This window comes from Epinephelus fuscoguttatus, linkage group LG22 (genome assembly GCF_011397635.1).
Source record: "Epinephelus fuscoguttatus linkage group LG22, E.fuscoguttatus.final_Chr_v1".
NCBI classification, from domain to species: domain Eukaryota; kingdom Metazoa; phylum Chordata; class Actinopteri; order Perciformes; family Serranidae; genus Epinephelus; species Epinephelus fuscoguttatus.
This window is the reverse complement of record NC_064773.1, coordinates 29,027,735-29,048,804: the sequence shown is the minus strand read 5'-3', so window position 1 is coordinate 29,048,804 and position 21,070 is coordinate 29,027,735. Positions and strand designations below refer to the sequence as shown.

At 42.1% G+C, this 21,070-nt stretch overlaps 1 protein-coding gene across 1 annotated transcript in view; it reads right to left on the bottom strand.

Moving 5' to 3' along the window:
* The window catches only part of LOC125883206 (uncharacterized), a 33,225-nt gene that overhangs the window by 7,863 nt on the left and 4,292 nt on the right, over nucleotides 1-21,070 (bottom strand). Inside the window, exons 7-15 of the mRNA XM_049567424.1 lie at nucleotides 20,737-21,000; nucleotides 16,055-16,348; nucleotides 14,640-14,891; nucleotides 10,100-10,414; nucleotides 9,877-9,998; nucleotides 6,857-7,073; nucleotides 6,601-6,759; nucleotides 3,358-3,548; nucleotides 14-165 (exon numbers count right to left, since the gene is read on the bottom strand). Coding sequence (XP_049423381.1) covers nucleotides 14-165; nucleotides 3,358-3,548; nucleotides 6,601-6,759; nucleotides 6,857-7,073; nucleotides 9,877-9,998; nucleotides 10,100-10,414; nucleotides 14,640-14,891; nucleotides 16,055-16,348; nucleotides 20,737-21,000 — 1,966 coding nt within the window. The remainder of the gene's footprint in view (nucleotides 1-13; nucleotides 166-3,357; nucleotides 3,549-6,600; nucleotides 6,760-6,856; nucleotides 7,074-9,876; nucleotides 9,999-10,099; nucleotides 10,415-14,639; nucleotides 14,892-16,054; nucleotides 16,349-20,736; nucleotides 21,001-21,070) is intronic.

The window sequence follows — 21,070 nt, the reverse complement described above, 5'->3', positions numbered from 1 at the left end:
ATGTTCTTCTCACCACTCCATATCCACACCAACTTGAGCATTGCGAACATAATGTCGTGGGTAGACACACTTCCAGACGACTTTTAGGTCCCTTCGGCTGATTGTCAGCTCTCTGGTCAAGGTCACGCTCAGAGTGTTTTCATATTCTATGTGGGTTTTGTTTACCTGGAGACACATACACAGTTAGGCTAAACTCATAGTTTACAGTTTTTAAGCTCCTCATTATCCAGATACAGGGCTTGAAATACTTTCTTCAATGTACATGCACCATTTGGTCCATCTGTCCTGTACCTGGACTTTGGCCACGGCTGCAGCCAAATCCAACCAAAATTACAGTAAAGTGCAGTAAAACTACTTCAGAGTTTACATGATCCTGTTGGGACATTCTGAGCAGCTTCTTAGCAGACCTATTATGAAAACCTTTTTTTTTTTTTTTCTTTAAATCACCTTTTGGGGACTTATTTTCCTCTTTTTTTATATACATATTTATTTACATTAACAAATAAATACTACTTATTAAATACTGACCCATGAATAACCAACTTCTCCTGATAACAGCTTTCAGTGCTGTTTCTGAAGATAAATGAAACCAATTGTGACATTTGAAGTTACTGAAAAAAATCAAAATATTTATATTTATAAAAAAAACAATCAAACTTATTTTCTGTTAAAATATTAATGTAAAATAAATTAACACATTAGTAATAAAAAATAAGTGTGCTACATGAGACCAATTTAGTATAATTTTTAATCCTAATTTTCACTAATTTTGTCAAATCAGAATGGAGTTAGGTCTATTGAAAAACATAATTTTGGTGTTATTTGAGCAGTAATACATTGATGATCCCTCAGTAAGCCCTAAACAGTTGAACAGAGGGCTGGAGGTCTGTCCTCCTCCTGCCAACATCAGGCGAAACTGAGAAGACACGACTTGATCCAAAGTAAATGTCTTTCTAATATCCAACCTAAACTAACTTCACTGCACCATGAGTCAGCCACAGCTGGCTTGACAGCAGTGTTTTACAGTGCTGCTGTGCTGCTCTGTGTGTGTTGGTGTCCTCTTTTCGCTCTGGCATTATTGGTTATGAATGTGTTTTTCACTGCATGAAAACATGGGATGGATTGGGTGCATAGACTGAGGGAATAGTGTAATTTCCTGAGTCTTTCAGTCAATGCATGAGTTGGCAGCTGTACCACACTACGTGTTATCAGTGCATGTGGAGCTGAGAATTATGTGTACAACTCAAATTTTAAGTGGACTGCCGTGCATATGGTACTTCAACCCAATATAGTTGTGAGATGACACTAAACTGCTGTTAATCAGACCACAATTGAGACAAAAATTTGCACAACACGCCCGCTCTTGTCTTTGCTGTCTATGCTGCACAGCAGCCACAGCAACGGCAGATTTGCAGTCAAAGTTTGCTGTTTGAAATGCAGTTATATAATGCTGTGGAGGTGTACCATCCACAAGAATCATCTGCTCTTGCCTCAGCTCCCAGCAAAGACACCGACCGGACAGCACTGTGATTCTTTTTATTTCTTTATCAAGACTTTTCTCTTGTTGCTACATGGAGATGTTCTTCATGTCTGGGCTAAAAGTTGTGCACTGCCCAGCGTCCGGACCTCTTAAGGCCCAGAAACACTAAACCAACAATAAAGAACCAGCAGCGACGAAAGCCGGCTGTTGCGTCGCCTCACATCGCCTGTGTCTCAGCCAAAAAGTTGCACATAAACACACTACAACGACTACAGCTGATCGTCAACCAGCTTGTATGTTCTGTGCCTGCATGAACGAAAAAACCCTCTCCACACCAGCAAACGGCTGCAGTCTGCATTCATCATTCAACTGCAAGACTGTCTTAACACTAGTTAGCTAAAAAACAGAGCTTATTTATCGTGCACCAGTGAACAATGACACAAACCCTAATGAAACATTTCTGTTCAAGAAAAATAATCTCACCTTCTGTCACATGTGTTTTGGTCTCACTCCTTCTTGACTTTAGCTCTTTGTTTACTTTCCCAACTTCTGTTTTGATTCATGTGCGCTGAGCTGAACTGCTAATCTGATTTAATTCACAGACGGGCTCCGCAGTTTCCGACACTGAGTCAATATGCTGAAATGGCTGAAATAAAGCTGACAAGGGCCGACGAGGGCCACACTAACAGACAAGGGCGGCAGATGCTCACCAACGGGTCCATGTCATTGGTTCGACAGCCCATTGGTTCGACATCCCATTAGTCCGACTGTCCGCGGTGTTGAACAGCAGGTGGAGCAGGCTCACGGCTTATGTGTTTGTCACTTTCTTTTTCATTTTAACCCACACCATGATCTTTTCGTAACCCTAACCAAGTGGTTTTTGTGCCTAAACCTAACCAGACCTTAACCACAGGGCATCTTGATGATTTCGGCACGGACTTCGGAACAATGAGTTTAATATGGCCGGAACAATGGGATGTCGAACCAATGGGCTGTCGAACCAATGGGCAGTTCCCCTCACCAACTGCCTAACATTAACTGACTGCTGACCCTCTGTTAGCTAATGCAATAAATTCAGACTGGCTAACTATGCGACTACTAAGTTAGCTAACTACTGTAACTAGAAAGCCAAACTGCCAGGTGGATGGACAGACTGACAGATAAACAGACACACCTATACAGAGAGATAACTAAAGCTACAATGCTACAATTATTCTAAAAATACAAGATAAGTTGACCATTGAGCTCACAGAATGACAGAAGACAAGATCCAAGACAGCAAACAAGGCAGAAGCAAGCTTGGAAATTGACGAATGACTTGTAGTTTCTACTATGGTCACAAGTCATTTGGTGAACAGTGTGGTTAATTAACATTGTCAGGAAATGACTTGGAAAAATATGAAATATAAAAATGCCAAAATACATTGGTGGTGGGATTTAAGCACTGATGTCTCTGGATTAGAGTTTAGATCGGGCCCAAAAAAAATCCAGCCCGGCCCCACCCGAGCATGCTCTGTCCAAGCCCGTCCCATCCCTTTAACTGTAATTATGAGCCCCAGCCCGATTTAAACCCGACATTTTTTTAAGAATACAAACGTGGACACTGAAGGCTGACTCTCGTCTTTCTTTCCATGGCAAGCCTTCGTCATGTGCCTCTTAAGTGTCGAGGTCCCCGTCTTTTTGCTGTCATATACCAGCATCATGCTGCACTTGGTACACTCGACGAAGCCGACACACACTTTGTCACTGTCAACAACTCACATGTGCGCGGCCAGTCTGTGTTTATGTTCCCATTATTTTAAGTGGTAAGTGCTGCCCTGCATGTGCCTGCACAGAATCCATCTGTATCACTTAGTAATGCAACATCAGTGACTCACCCTCCTCTTGGTTCCACACTCAGAGGGTTTTCGTGAGGTGCGGAAGTAGTAGAACATCTCACTTTCATCCACACTGCACCGCCCATCGTTCAGCCTCACGTCAACCTTTCCCCCGACATGAGAGGTCAGGTAGGGTTTTGCTATTCCACCAGTTACCAGTTTCTCCAGACACTGGCTGAAAAGGCCTTTTTCTGTTTGAAAAGAAGGGTCAGAGTCAAAGAAACACACTTGTTACAGACTCCAATAATAAGGAAGTAGAAATTTTCATTGTTTTATAAAAGCAACAGCTATTGTGAGTGCTAAAGCCACGGGGAAGGGCCTCAACATGCAGTTCCTCTGGTGGCCACTAAATGCTATCTTATAGTATTTAGGGAGAAGAGAAGTTGGGATGCTAAAAGTCAAACACACTTTTCAGCATCCTTATAACTAATTCAACTTCTATGTTTCTTGGTGGCTAGGTAGGAGTCTAAGGAGCGTACCGGAGGCCTGGAACATGGCAATGATATTTTAGGAAGGGGTTTCCTGGTGGCCTAGAGGTTACAGCACCAACCAGTCAATAGTTCACATCCAGCTGGGGACCTTTGTAACATGACACTCCCCATTGCCATCTTAGCTCATTTCAGGTCATGTCTCGACTGTCACTGTCAAAATAAAGGCATAAAATGTCACGAAAAATAACAAATAAATTTAGACCCAGCAGCGGTGGTCGGGTATTTCATTTCTGAGAGCAGACCCTATGTAAACCTTGGGGTTTTTTTGGTACCAGTCCGTCCCCTCTATAAAAGCTATATTTTGATGCTTTTTTCATAGGGCTAGGCAATATATGGATGCTATGTCAATATCATAATATGAGACTGGATCTTAGGTTTTGGATATCATGATATCATAAATGTTATCTTTTCCTGGTTTTAAACAGACTGTTCTAGCTGTTCTACTATTTGCCTTTACCCACTTAGTCATTATATCCATATTACTGATTATGATTTATCAAAAATCTCATGTGTAAATATTTTGTGGAAGCACCAATAGTCAACCTTACAATATGGTCATAATATTGATGTATTTGTTCAAAATAGAATATTTGATTTTCTCGAAATCATCCACCCCAACTTTTTTATGCACTCTGCCGCCTTATTTCCATGCAAAGTCAGTCTACATTCTCATTTTGAAGAACATGTTTCAGTTTTTCAATAACTCAGTTGTGTACTTTCCAGATTAAATGTGTCTGTAGTAATTGCATCACAGTTCAGTTAATTAAGAGACCTGCATTTATTTTGACAGAGCTTTGCACTGGCTTACATCTTACTATATCTTGCTATATAATGACGAAAACTCCGTCTGTGTGTGTCTGTTCCACGTTTTTCTCCTCACTGACTTGGTCAATCCATGTGACATTTGGCACAGTGGTAAAGGGTCATGGGAGGATGTGAATGAAGCAATATTACATCAATTGGCCAAAGGGGGCGCTATAGCAACTGACTGAAATTGCAAACTTTGAATGGGCATATCTCATGCCCCATATGTCTTAGAGACATGAAAGGAACAAGAGAGAGGAACAAATTTGCCTCAACAACCCCATAACTTCTGGTTCTATAGATTTTCCGCCATTTTGAATTTTTTGAAAAACACCAATCTGCATGAAACTCTGTGAACATAATCTAGGGACCAATATCTAAAGTTCCCTCTTGGCAAAAGTTGGAAAACTTACTAAAACTGAGCTTCTGTAAGGCAATGAATATTGCGGAGGGCGTGGCTCATCACATAAAGGTGTATAACATCTCAAGGGTTTCACCGATAAAACTAAACTTTTTCTAAACTTGGCAGATATGTTTTCTAATTATTGGTATGACTAAGTCATGGTATGGTATGCTGCTGCAACAACGGCTAGCCGCACCTTTCCCACGTGAACTACCAGTACGCCCCACTTTTCAGTCAATACAACATATAAGCACTAACTATCTGCCTTTCAATGTGCTACCTCAACTACTAATGTACAGTTTTAGCCCACTAACTATCCCACTATTGGCAATGGTGCTACTGTACTTTCAATAAAGCAATCGTACTATCAAATTCACAAAAACTCTATCTGAATACATTGCTCTTCTTAATGGGTTCAGTTGACTATTTAATCTGCAATTTCCTATGACCTGTATCCCAAACACACACCATGTCAAACTGTACGTGGGCAACTGTGCACTCAATGGGTATGGACTAGTTTTTAATTATTTTAGGGTTAGGGTAGCTGAAGAGGGCTGAAACATTGCTAAGTGTAATGGGAATGTTGCCAAGTTAGAACACTGTGTCTGTGTGTGTGTGTGTGTGTGTGTGTGTGTGTGTGTGTGTGTGTGTGTGTGCCACTTCTGTTTAAATGTAGCCATTTTGTATGAAACAGCCAGACAACAATGTAAGTTAAGGAAGCACAAAGTCCGAGTAGGACAGGCAGGAAGGCTGATGGATGGGTCCGACAACCAATGATTTTAATCAGAGAGGCCCATGTTCACCTTTGCTTTTTTAATGTAAGCCAACCCCTGTAATTTTCATCTAAACCTGACCCCGTGTATGTTGGCTAAACTGCATTTGTTGTTGAAGGAAACAAAATGTCAATTTGCAGCGCTGTACCGACATAGTTGATTTACTTTGAAAGAGACTGTATGCAAGCTGTACATTTCCTGTGAAAATGGAGGTGTATTTAAACACACACACACACCCACACACCCACACACTCTCATCTTGCACGTCGATGTGGAAAGTAACCAAAATAAATGAGTGAAGTGTCGGCCTTTATCTGTGACAATACAGTAGTTATAGTAGCAGACAGCATAGCAGCAACAATGCTGTCTGTGTGAACACTGCAAGCATGCATGCTGCAACAGTTCAATAAGGGAGCCGTAACATGCTGCTCATGCATGCAGTGTATCCCAGGCTTTAGGGCATCCTCAATAGCAGTATTGCTTAAAGGACAAAACAATAAATAAAAAATAACCACTAAGGAGTTTTTTTTTTGCCCCCCAAAACTTCACACAGTAAGCAGCAGGATATAAATGTCATAAAGTCATTTAGCTTATTGTTGACTTCAAAAGTCTTTAAATGTTGCTGGTTTCCTGCATTGGACATAATAAAAACACTTCAGTATTATATCTATAAAATTCTGAATGCATCGCTGGTGTTTGAGATACACTGCATTAGAGCAATAAAACAGGCAACATGTGTGGCTTTGGATAAGATATCACTTCAAAAGTTTACCATTGCAGATGGGCTGTGATGCTGCTGCAGGACGCTCGATGACAGAGCTCACATCGTAGTAGTCTTGTTTGCACATGCAGGTGTAGGAGCCCAGAGTGCTGACGCACAGAGAATTATGAGGACACAGAGTTTGCTCGGAGGAAGCACACAGATCAAGACCTGACAGGCAAAGCAAATTAAACAAACACAAGAGCATTAGTTTCCATTTTTCTGACACACTTGAACCAGTTGAGCTGGTTTTTCCACAATCACCTACCGTCCCAGTAAATGACCCCATCTGTAACGGTCATGTTTGCATTCAGGGAGCGAATGTAATTCAGCTGATCTTCAATAGGCAGCGGCACGTCCTCTTCGGTATTGGATGCATCGAAAGACATAAACACAATCTCTGTTTTGTCTGGCTCGTCTGCAGGTTCAAAGCTGGCCACCTCAACACGGGCTGGCTGATCAAAGTCTTTCATCAGCTCCTGCAGCTGAAGGACACACACAAAGATGTGATGCATCAAAAACAAGAATGGAAAATGTATTTGGAATAACATACAGGCTGAGATGAACTGGTCAGTAATGTTTTTATCTTACTGGAGAGAAAAGTTATTTAGTTCAGAAAATAAATCTATTTATCACAAACCAGGAATATAAAACAGTAAATAAAGAACCACAAAGTCTCTAACTGGCTAAATGAATCATGCCTCACTTTAAATGTTAAGAAAACAGCAACCATGTTTTTCACCAACAAACAAAAGCACAAGGATTATCCCTACATAACTGTAAATGGAGAAAAAAATAACTAATGTAATTGAATTTAAATACCTGGGTATCATTTTGGATTCCACTCTCAGTTTTAAAAAACACATAAAACAGGTGAGCCGCACTCTGAAATACAACCTTGCAAATTTCAGATGTATCAGAAATTCACTTACGATGGAAGCAGCCAAAACCTTTTTTAATGCCAAGCTAACAAGACGACCCTGAAGACACGACAGTATCATCATTGCCACATACTCAACAAACATAAGATGCTAAACTTTGATAACGTGATCATGTATGCAGATGTACGTCTGGTTTTTAAAATCATTCACAACACTGCCCCTCCACCCCTCAAGCCCTTTGTTCAGCTCACCTCTGAACAGATGAGCAGGGTATTGAGAAGTACCTCTAGGTGGCAGTGTTGTATTCCCAAACATAAAACTGCCTTTGCACAAACAGCTTTCTCGTACAAGGCTATAAAAGGAATGGAATAATCTTCCAACAGATTTGAAAATTATGTGCTAACTATGAAGCCTTCTCTAGAGAAGCAAAAAAAATGATTTTAAGTAACCAAACCTGTCAGCATTGAGTAGGTACTCTGCTGTTGAGGTATGCTGACCTGTTTTCTTTTTACAAGCGGTCGATCGAGTTACTGTTCCATTGCATATTGGTATAGGTACCCTGCATGTGTCTCCTATTTTTAGTGTGTAGATCTATTGCTTATATGACCTGTGATTATCTTGTTCTCATCTTGCACCATGCATCTTATGTGGTAGATTAATCGCCATTTAACACCTGTGAATATCCTGTTCTCATTTTGCACTATGTACTTTATGTACACATTACATGTAGACCAAATGAGACAAGTGGATGTTCTATCTGCCCCACTGCACTGCTGGCTCTGTATGGGCATGTGCACCTTGTATGACGGTTTTCTCTGGAACTGTGAGCACTAGCACTTTGGATAAATTAAGGGTACACCAAAGTTTTTATGATTTATCTTCTGGGGACCATCAATGTCAAAATTTCATGGCAATCCGTTTGATCCGTGTGCAGCACTCTCTTAATACTGGACCAATGTCCCAAACTGTCTCCATTAGAGACACAAAAACACAAAAACATAGGAAAAAAGGATCAAGGCTGATAAATCCCAAAGTTTCCTTTTATATAATCTTTTTGACTTCAACTCAATGGGCTCTAGTTTCCTGGCGCAGCGCAGGTGGCGCAGGGTGGCGAACCCCGCGCAGAGCTAGTTTCTAGCAGCGCAACCCGAGGCATGCTCAGTTTGGTAGTCTGGCAGACCGAGGTGCGCTGAGATGGGTATGGCGGCGCAGCAGGGGGAGGTGTCCACAGATCCAGCTTGGCGCAGTGACAGTTTCGTGCCAAAAGGCTTCACCGAAGGTGCGTTAAAAGCTCTCCATCTGAAACCAGGTCTACTGTCAGCGCAGGGGGAGCGCAGCCGGTGTAAGTGGAAGTTTGGCTGACCGGCGGACAGTGCGCACACATCACCAAAACCTCACAGGCAGGTTTCCAGAATGTCAGGCACATTAACAATGCAATAAATACCCAAAAAAACATTATTCAATGCAACTATCTGCAATCAGCACATAAATGTATCTCTATATTGACTGTCCCGTCACATCTGATGTCAGATCAAAGGGGATTGGCACCGTTTGGCACGTTTGGCACGCGTAATGGAAACCCAACCTGATTTGATTAAACAGCTGCAAACTAATGAGTTCACACCCCTCTCAGCCAACCACAAACAGCCACAGCATCAGATAGGGAGTATATATTCAGCATCTGTCATCTTAGAAAAGTCAAAAGAAAAGAAACAGAGTGAGACTGCGAGAGAGAAAGAGAGAGCATGCGCGTACGACAGAAACGCAACATTGATTTACAATTGTGGTGACCTCCTTCCAGGCTACCTTTGCATCATCAGCCCGTGGAGGTCTACTCGCAGTTCCGTATTTTCGGACACTGCGAGCTTGGACCTCCCGGACCAAAACATCAGTTTCCTCCTGGGAGAAGTTTGGCCGTCTGACGCTGCTGCTCTCTTCTGCCATGGCGAATTGAGTAAACTCTCATTACGCGGTGTATTTAAGGGCGAGGAGAGGGGCTCATTTGATTGGTGTGATGTGTGTAAAACCCACTGCACGCCTTCTCTCCTCCCTCTTTCTGACTTGCGCAGGTAGGAGGGACAGAGGTGGGAAAGAGGAGTAGCTGCGCCAGGGCACACGGTATGCCAAACTTACAAAATCTGCCTGGCCACACCCAGTTGGCAAAGCGCAGGTGCACTGCGCCTCCGCCGCGCCCGGTCTGCGAAACTAGAGCCCATTATGCCAGCAAAAAGAAACTGACACTGCCTAGATCTCAGACTAAAACTGATTTAAAAATGTAAGATAATCTTGTGGCACAAATCATGCAGAAACACCAATGGTGTACTGTTACACAGTGCTGTATACAGTAAGGATGAAATCTGGATCTGCAGTCTGTGATTACTGATGTCAACAATTTATTTTCTCTCACCTTATCTTTGAAAATCTTTTCTATTTTAACTCTAGGCTCCGAAATGTCATCCTGCAGATCCTCAGGCAGTCTCCAGGGCACGACCATCATGAGACCAATGCTGGACATATTGACCTGCAGCTCTACAGAAGCCACGAAAAAGGAAACAGAGAATTAGGTTTATCATTAGGGATAAATAATGAACTGCAGCAGTTGTGTTGGACTAATAATACCTCAAACAGACCTTGGGTCAGAGCAGGTCCAGCAGCCCTCACGATGAGCTCAAAGGATGAATTTACTCCCTTGAAGCCCATGTGAGAATGTTCCGACTCCCACTGCCCATCACATTCCTCCCACACGTCGAGGACGTAGGTCTTCCCTTCCTTCAGCCCTGGGAGATGTAGCTCTGTGTCAGTCACACGGCTGCTCTGGATGGTGGTGCCGTCTTCCAGAGACAGCTCATACAAAAAGGCAACAGCTGGGCGGTGCGTGGTGCCTGGCGTCCACACGGCTGTGGAGTCGTTGGAGCGATATCTCAGCTCAGACACACCAAGAGGTCCTGGATACACACAGTATCAGGCAATATAAAAACATAGATAGATACTATCTTACTATATAATGAGGAAAACTCTGTGTGTGTGTGTGTGTGTGTGTGTGTGTGTGTGTGTGTGTGTGTGTGTCTGTTCCATGTTTTTCTCCTCACTGATTATTTGGTCAATCCAAGTGAAATTTGGCAGAGTGGTAGAGGGTCATGGGAGGATGGGAATGAAGCATGGGGTTGGAGGATGGGGTTGAAAAACACTTCAAATCGATCTCTTCCTAGGAGGTTTGACCGATCTGCATGAAACTCGGTGAAAATAATCTAGGGACCAATATCTAAAGTTCCCTCTTGACAAACTTACTAAAACTGAGCTTCTATAAGGCAATGAATATTGCGGAGGGCGTGGCTCATCACATAAAGGTGTATAACATCTCAAGGGTTTCAGCGATCACCACGCAACTTTGTAGGCATATGACCACACATAATCTGAGGGGACCCCTCCATTATTGACCCAATCAAACAAAATGGGAGCGCTAGAGAGCTAATTTCTTATCTAGGCCTAACCACCATATCGATTTTTACTACTTGGTAGATATGTAGAACAGGACGCCTCAAGGTGACTGAAGAAATTGGCAACTGGGTGGCGCTATAACAACAGAAAAATGCTTAAAAATGGCTAAAATGCGACCGATAGCTGTGGCTCCCCCTGTGGCCCAATGTTGTTGTTTTTTTCTAATTGTTGGTATGACTAAGTCATGGTATGGTATGCTGTACTCAGTGGGTATGGACTAGTATATATATATGTCACAAAAGACAAAAACAAGTAGTGACAATGAAGAGATTCAAATACACAATACTGAAACTGAAGCCAAGATGTCACAAATGTAACCCATCACTTTCCTAATGCAGAGTGAGTCAAATGAAAATGGGAGAAGTAACTCACTTCACTTTCTGACAATATTCAAGATGCTAATTTAAGTCACATGTTCTTATGAGTCAACCACGTGTGACTGTTACACATATTACTTGAATTTAAAAGGGCAATGTCGAACTGTATGCCGGAGAAAACCGTCTTTAGCACTCCGTAACACTGCCTCTTCAGAGTGGGTAAAACAAGATTAAAAGGGACAGTCATTTTGTCCCCAGCTAAATGTATTTGATTGTCATATACCCACAAATGCATATAGTCAATTAAAAGAAGAATAGGTCATATTTTTATAGCACACGCAGATGTTTTGGGACATTATACATGGAAAACAGGGGACGGACGGACGCACGCACGCACGGTTTGACTTGGCATGTCAGCCCAGCATGACAGGGACTTGCGGCTCCATTACAGCAAGGTTGCCCACTTGAAGGTGCGTCTTTAGCTGGATGGCTTGTCTTAATATCAACATCAACAATATCAACATCTCACTGTGGCTGTTTCTGCTTTTACTGCTGCTACCAAAGTTCCACCAATTCCATGATAAACATATTTCCTATAGATTCCTCACAATAAAAGTCCCTCGTTATCTTGGTATGTTAAAGCTTTGATTGTGAAGCAGCAAAATCAGGAAATGGACATGATGGAGTAAAATAAAGCAGATATCTGAAGTAAAAACAGGACGCAGGAGAGACCACAAAGATTCAGTTAGAAGCTACAGAAGTATTGAGAGCTGACTACACAGAGACTTTTAAAAACACCCTTCTCTCTGGTCTCCTGCAGACAGAGGTGAATGTTGCATATGTATCAGCATAAACAAAAATAAGTATAGAAAGAATATGTAGACCTGTACAATACTTGCACACATGTGTGCATGTAGGTCTGATACCATATTTTTGCCATTATACATGTAATTGATAAACAATAAATGAATGATGTCTTAACATGAGAAAAGACGATAATGTAACCTAAAACAAACCGAACAACACCTAACTAAGGAGTTCCAGCACACCAGTGCCCTGATCTTTGAGGGCCCCCTCATGCTCATCAACTTTCCCAGATCCTTAAAGATCACAAGAACAACTTGCACATACGTCAGGAAAAAAAAGTTTAGGTTTGGGCCTGGAAGTTGGTTTATTCTACCATATTTATGTAGATAAGGCTCTACCATATTAAGCCTGTGCATTACTCCTGACCTAAATTTGATCCACCTTTCCATATAACTTTACCCACACCCACCCGTAACTGCATCCATATAATCTCTTGCACCCCTACACACAGGCATGCACATACTTACAAACACACACCTACTCCCTCTCCATTCAATATTCTAGTTTGCATTATCTCATATGATCATAAGGTTTTTTTAATGCTGTCCCATCTTGACTCTTGATATAGGGCTACTAATGCCCTGTATGTTGTTTTGAGATGTAGTTGCATGTTGCTTCCAGTAGGGAGCACGAGACACTATAGCCCTTTTTAGACAGGAATTGTGCAAAATTGCAAAATGCCGCCTACCTACTTTTATTCATACAGAATGTGCCTTTTTCGGGGCAATGGGGGGCATGAGCAAGTAACAAAACCTGTAGCTCAGTGTGTGACATAAACAGCCTTGCTCCGAGGGAAGCCGCGGCTGGTCAGTCTTTCGGCGATTCTCTCATAAGTCGGCCCATCCTTCACCCTCCCCATCATCTGCCAGTTAATGGCCTCTTCATTTGCGAGGACAAGGAGGGCGTGCAATTCTTTGTCTCCACAGTTGCTCATCTTTACTGTAGTATCTGTCAGGTTTGCGTTTCCCTTTTGCTAGAAGTACTAGCTGCTCATTCTTGCTATCAGCTGTTTGGTGTTATCCACCGCCAGTGGGTCACACATGCGGCGGCATCAACAGCTCCTCCAGTGAAGGGGAAGGCCGCCTCATTCTGTTTAAACCAAAAAGGTTCTGCCAATATGCCTACCCTACAAGGCGGAAAATTGGGCACCTCGAATCAATTTGCCAATCCAGCTCTGTGTGTCTAAACGCTTGCAGCTTGCCGGCAAGTGACCTTACAAACGCGAGGAGTTACTCTGTTGGGAGAACTCAAATCTCGCAAGACCAACTGCCATAAAACACCAAAGACAGAAGAAGAAGAATCTTGCGAGATGTGAGATTTCAGAGCCAGACTTTCACCCTCTGAGTGAGTGTTTTGACTTGCCACAACAAACATGTCTGAATTTTTACCTGATTTTGACCAACTGGATCTGTATGAGCCATTTGAATTTGATGACCGCCCTTACGTATTTGAACACGGAGTACAAGGACGTACGCGGATGCAGAACTCATTGAAATTGAAGAGCGGACGAGGAGAGAGAGGGAGCAGCAACAGGCAGAGGAACATGTCCGAATCCAGCTAAAGGTAAACACAGACATTCATTTCTCCTTTCCGTTATGTTGTCGGATAATTATACTAACGAGCCTATCTGTGTGCACTTTTAGTGGACGTATTTTGACGTTGTTTGACGCTGTCTGAGTGCCCTATTATTTAATATAGCACAGACTCACGGGCTGCAGGCAGATCAGCCCGAGCTTCATACTGGAGAAATGTCAAATATATAACATCCTATCACTTATTTAGACAAAAGTAGATCGGAAAATAGGGCCCAGGTTGAAAAAAAACATTAGTTCCCCTTTGAGGGCTTAGATGCTTTGTGAATAACTTTTCTTTGCCAGGATCTAGTCTTCTCTGTAAGGGAAAATGCTGAGAAATGTCGGAATTCAAAGAATTTTCTTAGAATTTTGTCACCAGGCAATCTAGCTGCCTTGTCCCTCAGAAAAAGTTTAAAAGGAACCACCTCAGTCCATTTTAAAACCATTTTCTTTAACAAGTGTTCTATTTCATTTTTCTTGTTCAGAAGTAACAGAGATAGCCTGTTGTTTATTTTTGGATCCCTGGTGAATACTACTGCTTTATGTTAAGTTGTATACTTTCCTTTCTGATATCAACCACTACACTCACGTCAGAATAAACCCCATAACTTCATAATCCAGTAAGTCACCCAGGAGGAATTTAACTGTCATCTAACAGACCCCTTGTGGTCAACTTGTTATTCACAACAGCCTGATGTTTACTTCGTCAATTGCTGAATACTACACAAACAGGACATCCAGTTCCTCTTCCTAGGGGCTGATGGGAAAGGCGTAGACACTAATATATTTCACTGCAGGCTCAGCTATCTCATCACTTTGTCCAGCTTTCTCTTGACAGAGTAATAGTGCACATCAACAATAGCATGTATGTGTGGGTCCAGTCTGTGTAATCTTCTCATCAGTTTCTGCATTACCTGTGTGTGCTGTGACCGTCTTGGTACTCATGAGCACAGCATCTCCACACAGCGCCTCCACCTTGGCTTGGTGCTGTTGGCATGGCAGCAGGCCCCCTACAGAGAAGTTGGTGAGGAGTGTTGTGCCCTGCAGCTCCTCCTGGTGGTAGACTCTGAACATGGAGATGGATGATGTGTTCCTCACTTTCCAGCTCACGGTGTAGCTGTCGGGGCCAAACGATGTCTGACGTAAGGCTTCGATGCTGGAGTGAGCTGAAGAGCAGAGGGGAGATTGTGTTAAAGAGACGGTTTGGATTTTTTGAAGTGGGGTGGTGTGAGGTACTTTTCTATAGTCTGTGTATTATCACAGAAGCAAAGCCCTGCGTCTTTGAATATCCAAAAAGCACTATATAACACCAATGTATTATTATCATCATCATCATCTTATTATTATTACTATTATCATAATTAATATCATTATCATCATTATGATTATAACGATTAATATGATTACTATCATCATTATTATTGTCATTATCATGTCTGCTCAAGCCTCCTATTATGTACAGTGACGGGAATAGAGAGATGCTGCAACCAAAGAACAGTGAGTTTGGTAGTTATTTCTTTCCAGTAGAAAACTTGAAAATATTCGAACTGTACCTTTAAGCACTATAGTTTGTTTTTTTCTACTGGACTGCATTAGCAGGATGAAGACAAAATTGTCTTTATGGTTTCTATAGCAGCTGCTTGTAATATCCTCTCAAATATATTATATTTTCATGCAGTACTCTTGTGTACAGTTCCCTCTCTTTTTGCTGCAATGACCAGCTTTCCCCAGTAGGGATCACTCAAGCTTCACTTAAAACTTTCAGATGTGAGACTCAGTTTCTTGTATTACTTTGCAGTGAGTGTCACAAATATGTGCGGCTTGTGGTCAGTTAACTGGCAGCTCTTTAAAGTGAGATTGTAATTTCTGCTGAGAGACCACTGTTGTAAATGTTAGGGCATAATAACTGCAGCACAAGAAAAGGAGTTACATGATATCAACAGACATTTTGCAAATATTACCCATCGTGAGCTACTGCTCATATCAGACCAAGAAGAGTTCTAATCAGCAAAATCCCTGAGTATTCAACTGAGGAGCAGCATGTTTTTATTACTTATTCTTATTTTAATGTGTTATAAGTTTCAAAGTCTCACGTAAAGCAGGGAAATGATTGCATCAACATCAACAGTGGGTAACAGAAAAATAAAATGTGTCGAGAAATTAAGATCACTTTGGATTCCAAAGATCATACAATTACTGAGTGGATCCGTGGTTAGACCGTGATTTCAAACATAGTAGCACTGTAAATCAGTGACTGCGCAGTTTTTAACTTCAACACAATACAGTGAACTTTAATGGGCTCAAATTGACAAACACATGATGGACTTACCAGAGTTTCCATCGTTTAGGACCATCTTGCTGTAGCGGGACTCCATCCCTGCCTGGCAAACCGTTTGCAGGCCAAACTTAACCCTGCTACAGGGCTCCAGGTCCGATAAGGTGAACACAAAGTTGTCCTCCCTGTGCCACAAGAGCGCCTCCTCTGTGATCTGATCCACACCGTTGAGGTAGAAGGCGGTGAGGAGGAAAGAGGAGAACTTGCGGTTCTGAGGGCAGTCCCAGGCCAGCGATATGCTGCTGCTGTTCCATGACGTCACCTCAAAGTCCTTGGGAATGTCTGGGTCTGCAGGAAAAAGGATATAGAACTGGTTAGCATTAGACAGTCCCTTCAGGTGGTTTCACACTCATTTCTCACTTTTATTCTTACAGGAAAAGATTAAAAGTAACATAATAAAGATCAGTCACAATTAATCAGGCCTGACTCAGTTAAAACCGGTTTACAGCCGGTTCCTGTTCTGCAGAACATAAAGACAGAAACACATCACAAAAACAGTGACATCTAACAAAAACATAAAAGCAAACAGCAACGTGAACATATAGAGAGGCATGGACTTGAATGACGTACGCACAAATTATGGGTTAAGTTAGTGGTTGCAAGTGTATCCTTCCATCAGGCGGTGTTTGTATGCCTGTTTAAAATGTACAACAGAGGTTATTGTTCTAATATAATATGGGATCTCATTCCAGAGTTTGGTATATGCGTGAAAAAATTATCTCTCACCATAGCTATTTTTATAAGCTGGTGCTGGGGTATGTGCTTGGGAGACTGATCTAGTGATGCGTTCCTGTCCTATGCTGTGTCTTGGAACTAGATCAGCGAGTGCTGGAGACGTGTTATTGTTTTGTATCCAATGATAAAATTTAATAGCCTGATTATTTGTGTAGTTCTGAAAGGTCAAGGCATTCAAATTTGAAAGTGCAGTGCAATGGTGAGTCCAGAGGGGAAATTTGCCATGGATCTTATAAACTCTATTGTACAGTCTGGCTAATGGTTCAGTAATTTCTTTTGTGGTGAGGGACCAGATTGGGAGACAGTAGGCTACTGTTGAGAGAATGACTGCATGTAGATACGTGTTAGAGATAATGTTGGTAAGGTATGGTCTGATCTTGGTATATAAGTACAGTTTCTGGTTGAGTTTCTTTGTTAAATAATGAACATGATTACGGTAAGTGAAATGTGAATCGAGAGATACTCCAAGATATTTATAGGTTTCTGTGATGGATAGGTTTTGATTAGCAAAGTGGATTGGGTCTGAGATGAATACTGATCTCTTGTGAGTGGAAGTACATACATTCTGTTTTCTTGACACTGATAGTTAAGTGGTTAGCATTAACCAGTCATGTAGGATACCAAGATCAGAGCAAAGTTTAAAGTTTACAATATTAGGCTCTGTGTCAGAGAGGAAAACAGCAGTGTCATCGGCATATAGCAGACAATTGGAGTATCTGCACACATCAGGAAGATCACTGATGTACAATAGAAAGAGTAAGGGACCCAAGATGCTACCCTGTCGAACACCCATATCACATATTAAAGGGAAAGATGTTATATGACCCATTCTAACCACCTGAGACCTGTTTGATAAGTATGATGAGAGCATCATTACCACGGAAGAAGAAACTTGAAATGAGTTAAGTTTGTGCAATAAAATCTGATGATTCACCGTATCAAAGGCTTTGTGAAAATCAATAAAAATGGCTCCAGTGACATGGCCTTTGTTGAGAGAAGTACGTATTTGTTCGGTGAAAAGTAATAATGCAGACGTGGTTGATCGACAATTAACGGAAAATCAGCCAATCGGCGTGAATTTTGCACGACCTCGCAATTTTGCCCAATCAAATTATTTAAAACGGCTAAAATCTCATGTCATTGTAAAGCTGCGTGCAGTGTATTGATTCATTCAGCCCCTCTCTATCTGTGTTTATTGTAAGAGTGCTGCTACGTGACAGAAGCTCTGTGCCTGGAGTTACAGACACACAGTGACAAGGCTAACTGTTAGCATCACATGACTAACGATACCCAACAGTTATTAATGAGTTTAACAACAGTCGAGTCGTTTTGCTGACAGTGTGAATATAACAGCTCGGTGTCAGATGATAACTGCTGCTGCTGCAGGGCTTTTCTTCAAGTGGCAAAATATGATGAGTAGGATGAGATCATGTTGTAGTGTGTTAGCTCCTGGTATCCGGGCAGAGAGAGCAGGAGGAAAGCACCTCACGGGGATGGTCCTTCAGCGCTGTGTCGAATGGCAGCAACTGCTGATTGTTGGTGATCAACTGATGCTGCCCACCCAATACCACAGATAGATTCTAATTCTGTAGGTCATAATAAGCTCTGGTTCCCAGATAGCAGCAAAGCTATTTTGGGAATTTCACTTGCCCGCGCAATTTAACAGCAGGTCTGGAAACACTGCAACATGCAGTTTTGTCTTAGAAGAGCTGCAGTGAAGTCAGGCATTTCAGGCCACAACAATCACAAAAACAGCCCGCAAAATACTGGCGGGACTGATGACATTTTTTACCACTTGGGGGCAGCAGAAACAAGCTGTAAACACAACACTTGCATAATACTGGCTGCCTACGAAAGGGCCACTAGCATACTGCATACTACTAGTACGTACTACCACTAGATACTACTCCTGCCTACTAAACAAGTTGGGTCCATTCGGACATACTAAAAGATCGGTGGGAAAACACTCCATCCGCTGGCAGAGCAGAGGTACTGCACATGTGGATTTTGGTGCAGTACCGCAGCCAAGCCAGCAGATGGGGTGCTTTCGTAGGCACTCCATCTGCTGGCAGAGCAGAGGTACTGCACCAAAATCTGAACGCACCTGTGACTATTGAAATTGCCCAAAAATGAAGCTGGCCACTCTTTACCCAACCAGCAACATGTCTGCAAGTTCTCTCATGCTTCTCAACATGCAAAATGCGAGGAGTAGGCGAGCCAGAGCTCGCAGACGCCTCCTTTTGCACATAATAATTAATTTACTGCCACAGTAAGCAATGACATGACATGCCACACTCAAAAACTTAACCGTTGCACTTTAAAGATCCTTTATATTGTTATTGAAATAATCCAACCTGTTATGGTGATGACAACCATCATCACTTCTCATAAGTGTCACAACGCTAACATGTGTCAATCAAGTGATTAGTTCATTGAATATCAATATCTAGATACAGCATTTCCACCAGCACATTCTGTCATGTGTGTAGGCTGAGTCACTTTGAACACCTGTCACCTCACACAGTACAGTGATATCCAATAAAACTGCTCTGCTATGATGTACTTTCATTATGCCAAACTTTATCATCATTTGTTTTAACAGTACTAGTATTTATTATTATCATTATGATATGATATGATGATGATAGCCATAGTCTACAATGAAGTAGAAGACAAAGAAGCAGCCCGTGGTGCATTTTGGGTAAGTAGTAGCCCTGCAGTATGCTCTGCCATCATACTACAATGTAGGCGTGTTTAGTAGGGGTGGTAGCATACTACTCCTCCCTACTACGGTTTCAGACATACTACATACTAATTTGGTCTACTACAATCCATACTACTTGGCCTTTCGGACGCAGCCACTGCCTTTTTGTATGGTAAACTGAGGAGTTGCACATTTGCAACACGGTGCAACATTAGCATGTCTGTCATGTCTCTGGCCACATGAATTTCCCTCTCCTTTCAGCTCTGTTTCCCACCAACCTCAGAGAAATGTTTCTCCAAATCACTCTTAATATTTATAACATGCACATTTGCCCCCACCTGCCCTTAAAGACATTTCCACCATAATCTGATGAAGAAAAAGGTGAAAAAATTCTGTATACAAATTCACCAGAATGCAGGAAATTGGCACTCAAAACTTCCTGAGGGAGGACCCCAAACCCCCGTTTCACGTGTGTCCACCCTAATGTGAAAACAAAACCGACACCCTTGGGTGGGCATTACTGTTTCTCCACAGCTCTGCTGCCATTATCCACAGTAACCGCAGTGCAGACTGGAGACGATTAGCTACACAGTGGGACACACACAGGATTAATATGCACTGACATACTCACACAGTCAGACCGTCTACCACAACAAAGAACAGAGAAGCTCAGATTGCAACACACAAAGAGGCAGAGTGACTTCATTCCCTGTGCAGGATGCCACTTGCATTATATATTTATATAGCAAATAGTGGTTTGCTGCTATATTAATGTTCCAAGTGTCGTATCAAGCTCCTTTAAGTCAAGAGCTAAAAAAAATAGTCAATGAAATGATTATCCAGTCAACAGAAAACTGATGATCAAAAATGTTAATCATATTTCTTGAAAAATTCCTTGAATTTGCTCCTCTTTACAGATCTCCTCTTTACATTTGTATTATGATAATTAACTGAATATCTTTGAGCTGTTGTTTGCGCCAACTTGCAGATTAAAGAATTCACCTTCAGCTCTGGAAACTTGTGTCAGACATTTTTAACTTATCAATAGTGGCAGTTAAAGTACACATTGATTAGTTACTTCACCATTCACCTCCATTGTATCAGGGTGGTGAAGGAAGTGTTGCATGGATATCACAAATATACCAAAATTATCTGCATGACTCAATGCCAATAAAGGTAAGTGACACTGGCTGCTCATTTCTGCTGTCTGCTCATCCATCAAACCACCAGTCCATACCAGTAATAGTGGAGAGGCAGGTGAAGGAGTGAGTGCCTTCAGTCTCCGCACAGGCCACGTAGGTGGTGCAGGAGTCCAGTGCCGTGAAGCGGTAGTGGTTGTTGGCGGTAGTGTCCATGCTGAGGGTTCTATAGGAGCCCAGTTCAGTGTGATACAGGGTCACAGTGTGGCTGCTGCTGACCGCTGGGAGGCTCTCCACCCAGGAAACCAGCAACATAGAGGTAGTCCTGGACTCGAGCTTGACAGGGAGACGTGTAGTGTGGCCTAGGATGAGACACATTGGTGTTTTAGTCTTACAAAGTGTTCATGTCAGCATAAATAGGCATTACATCAT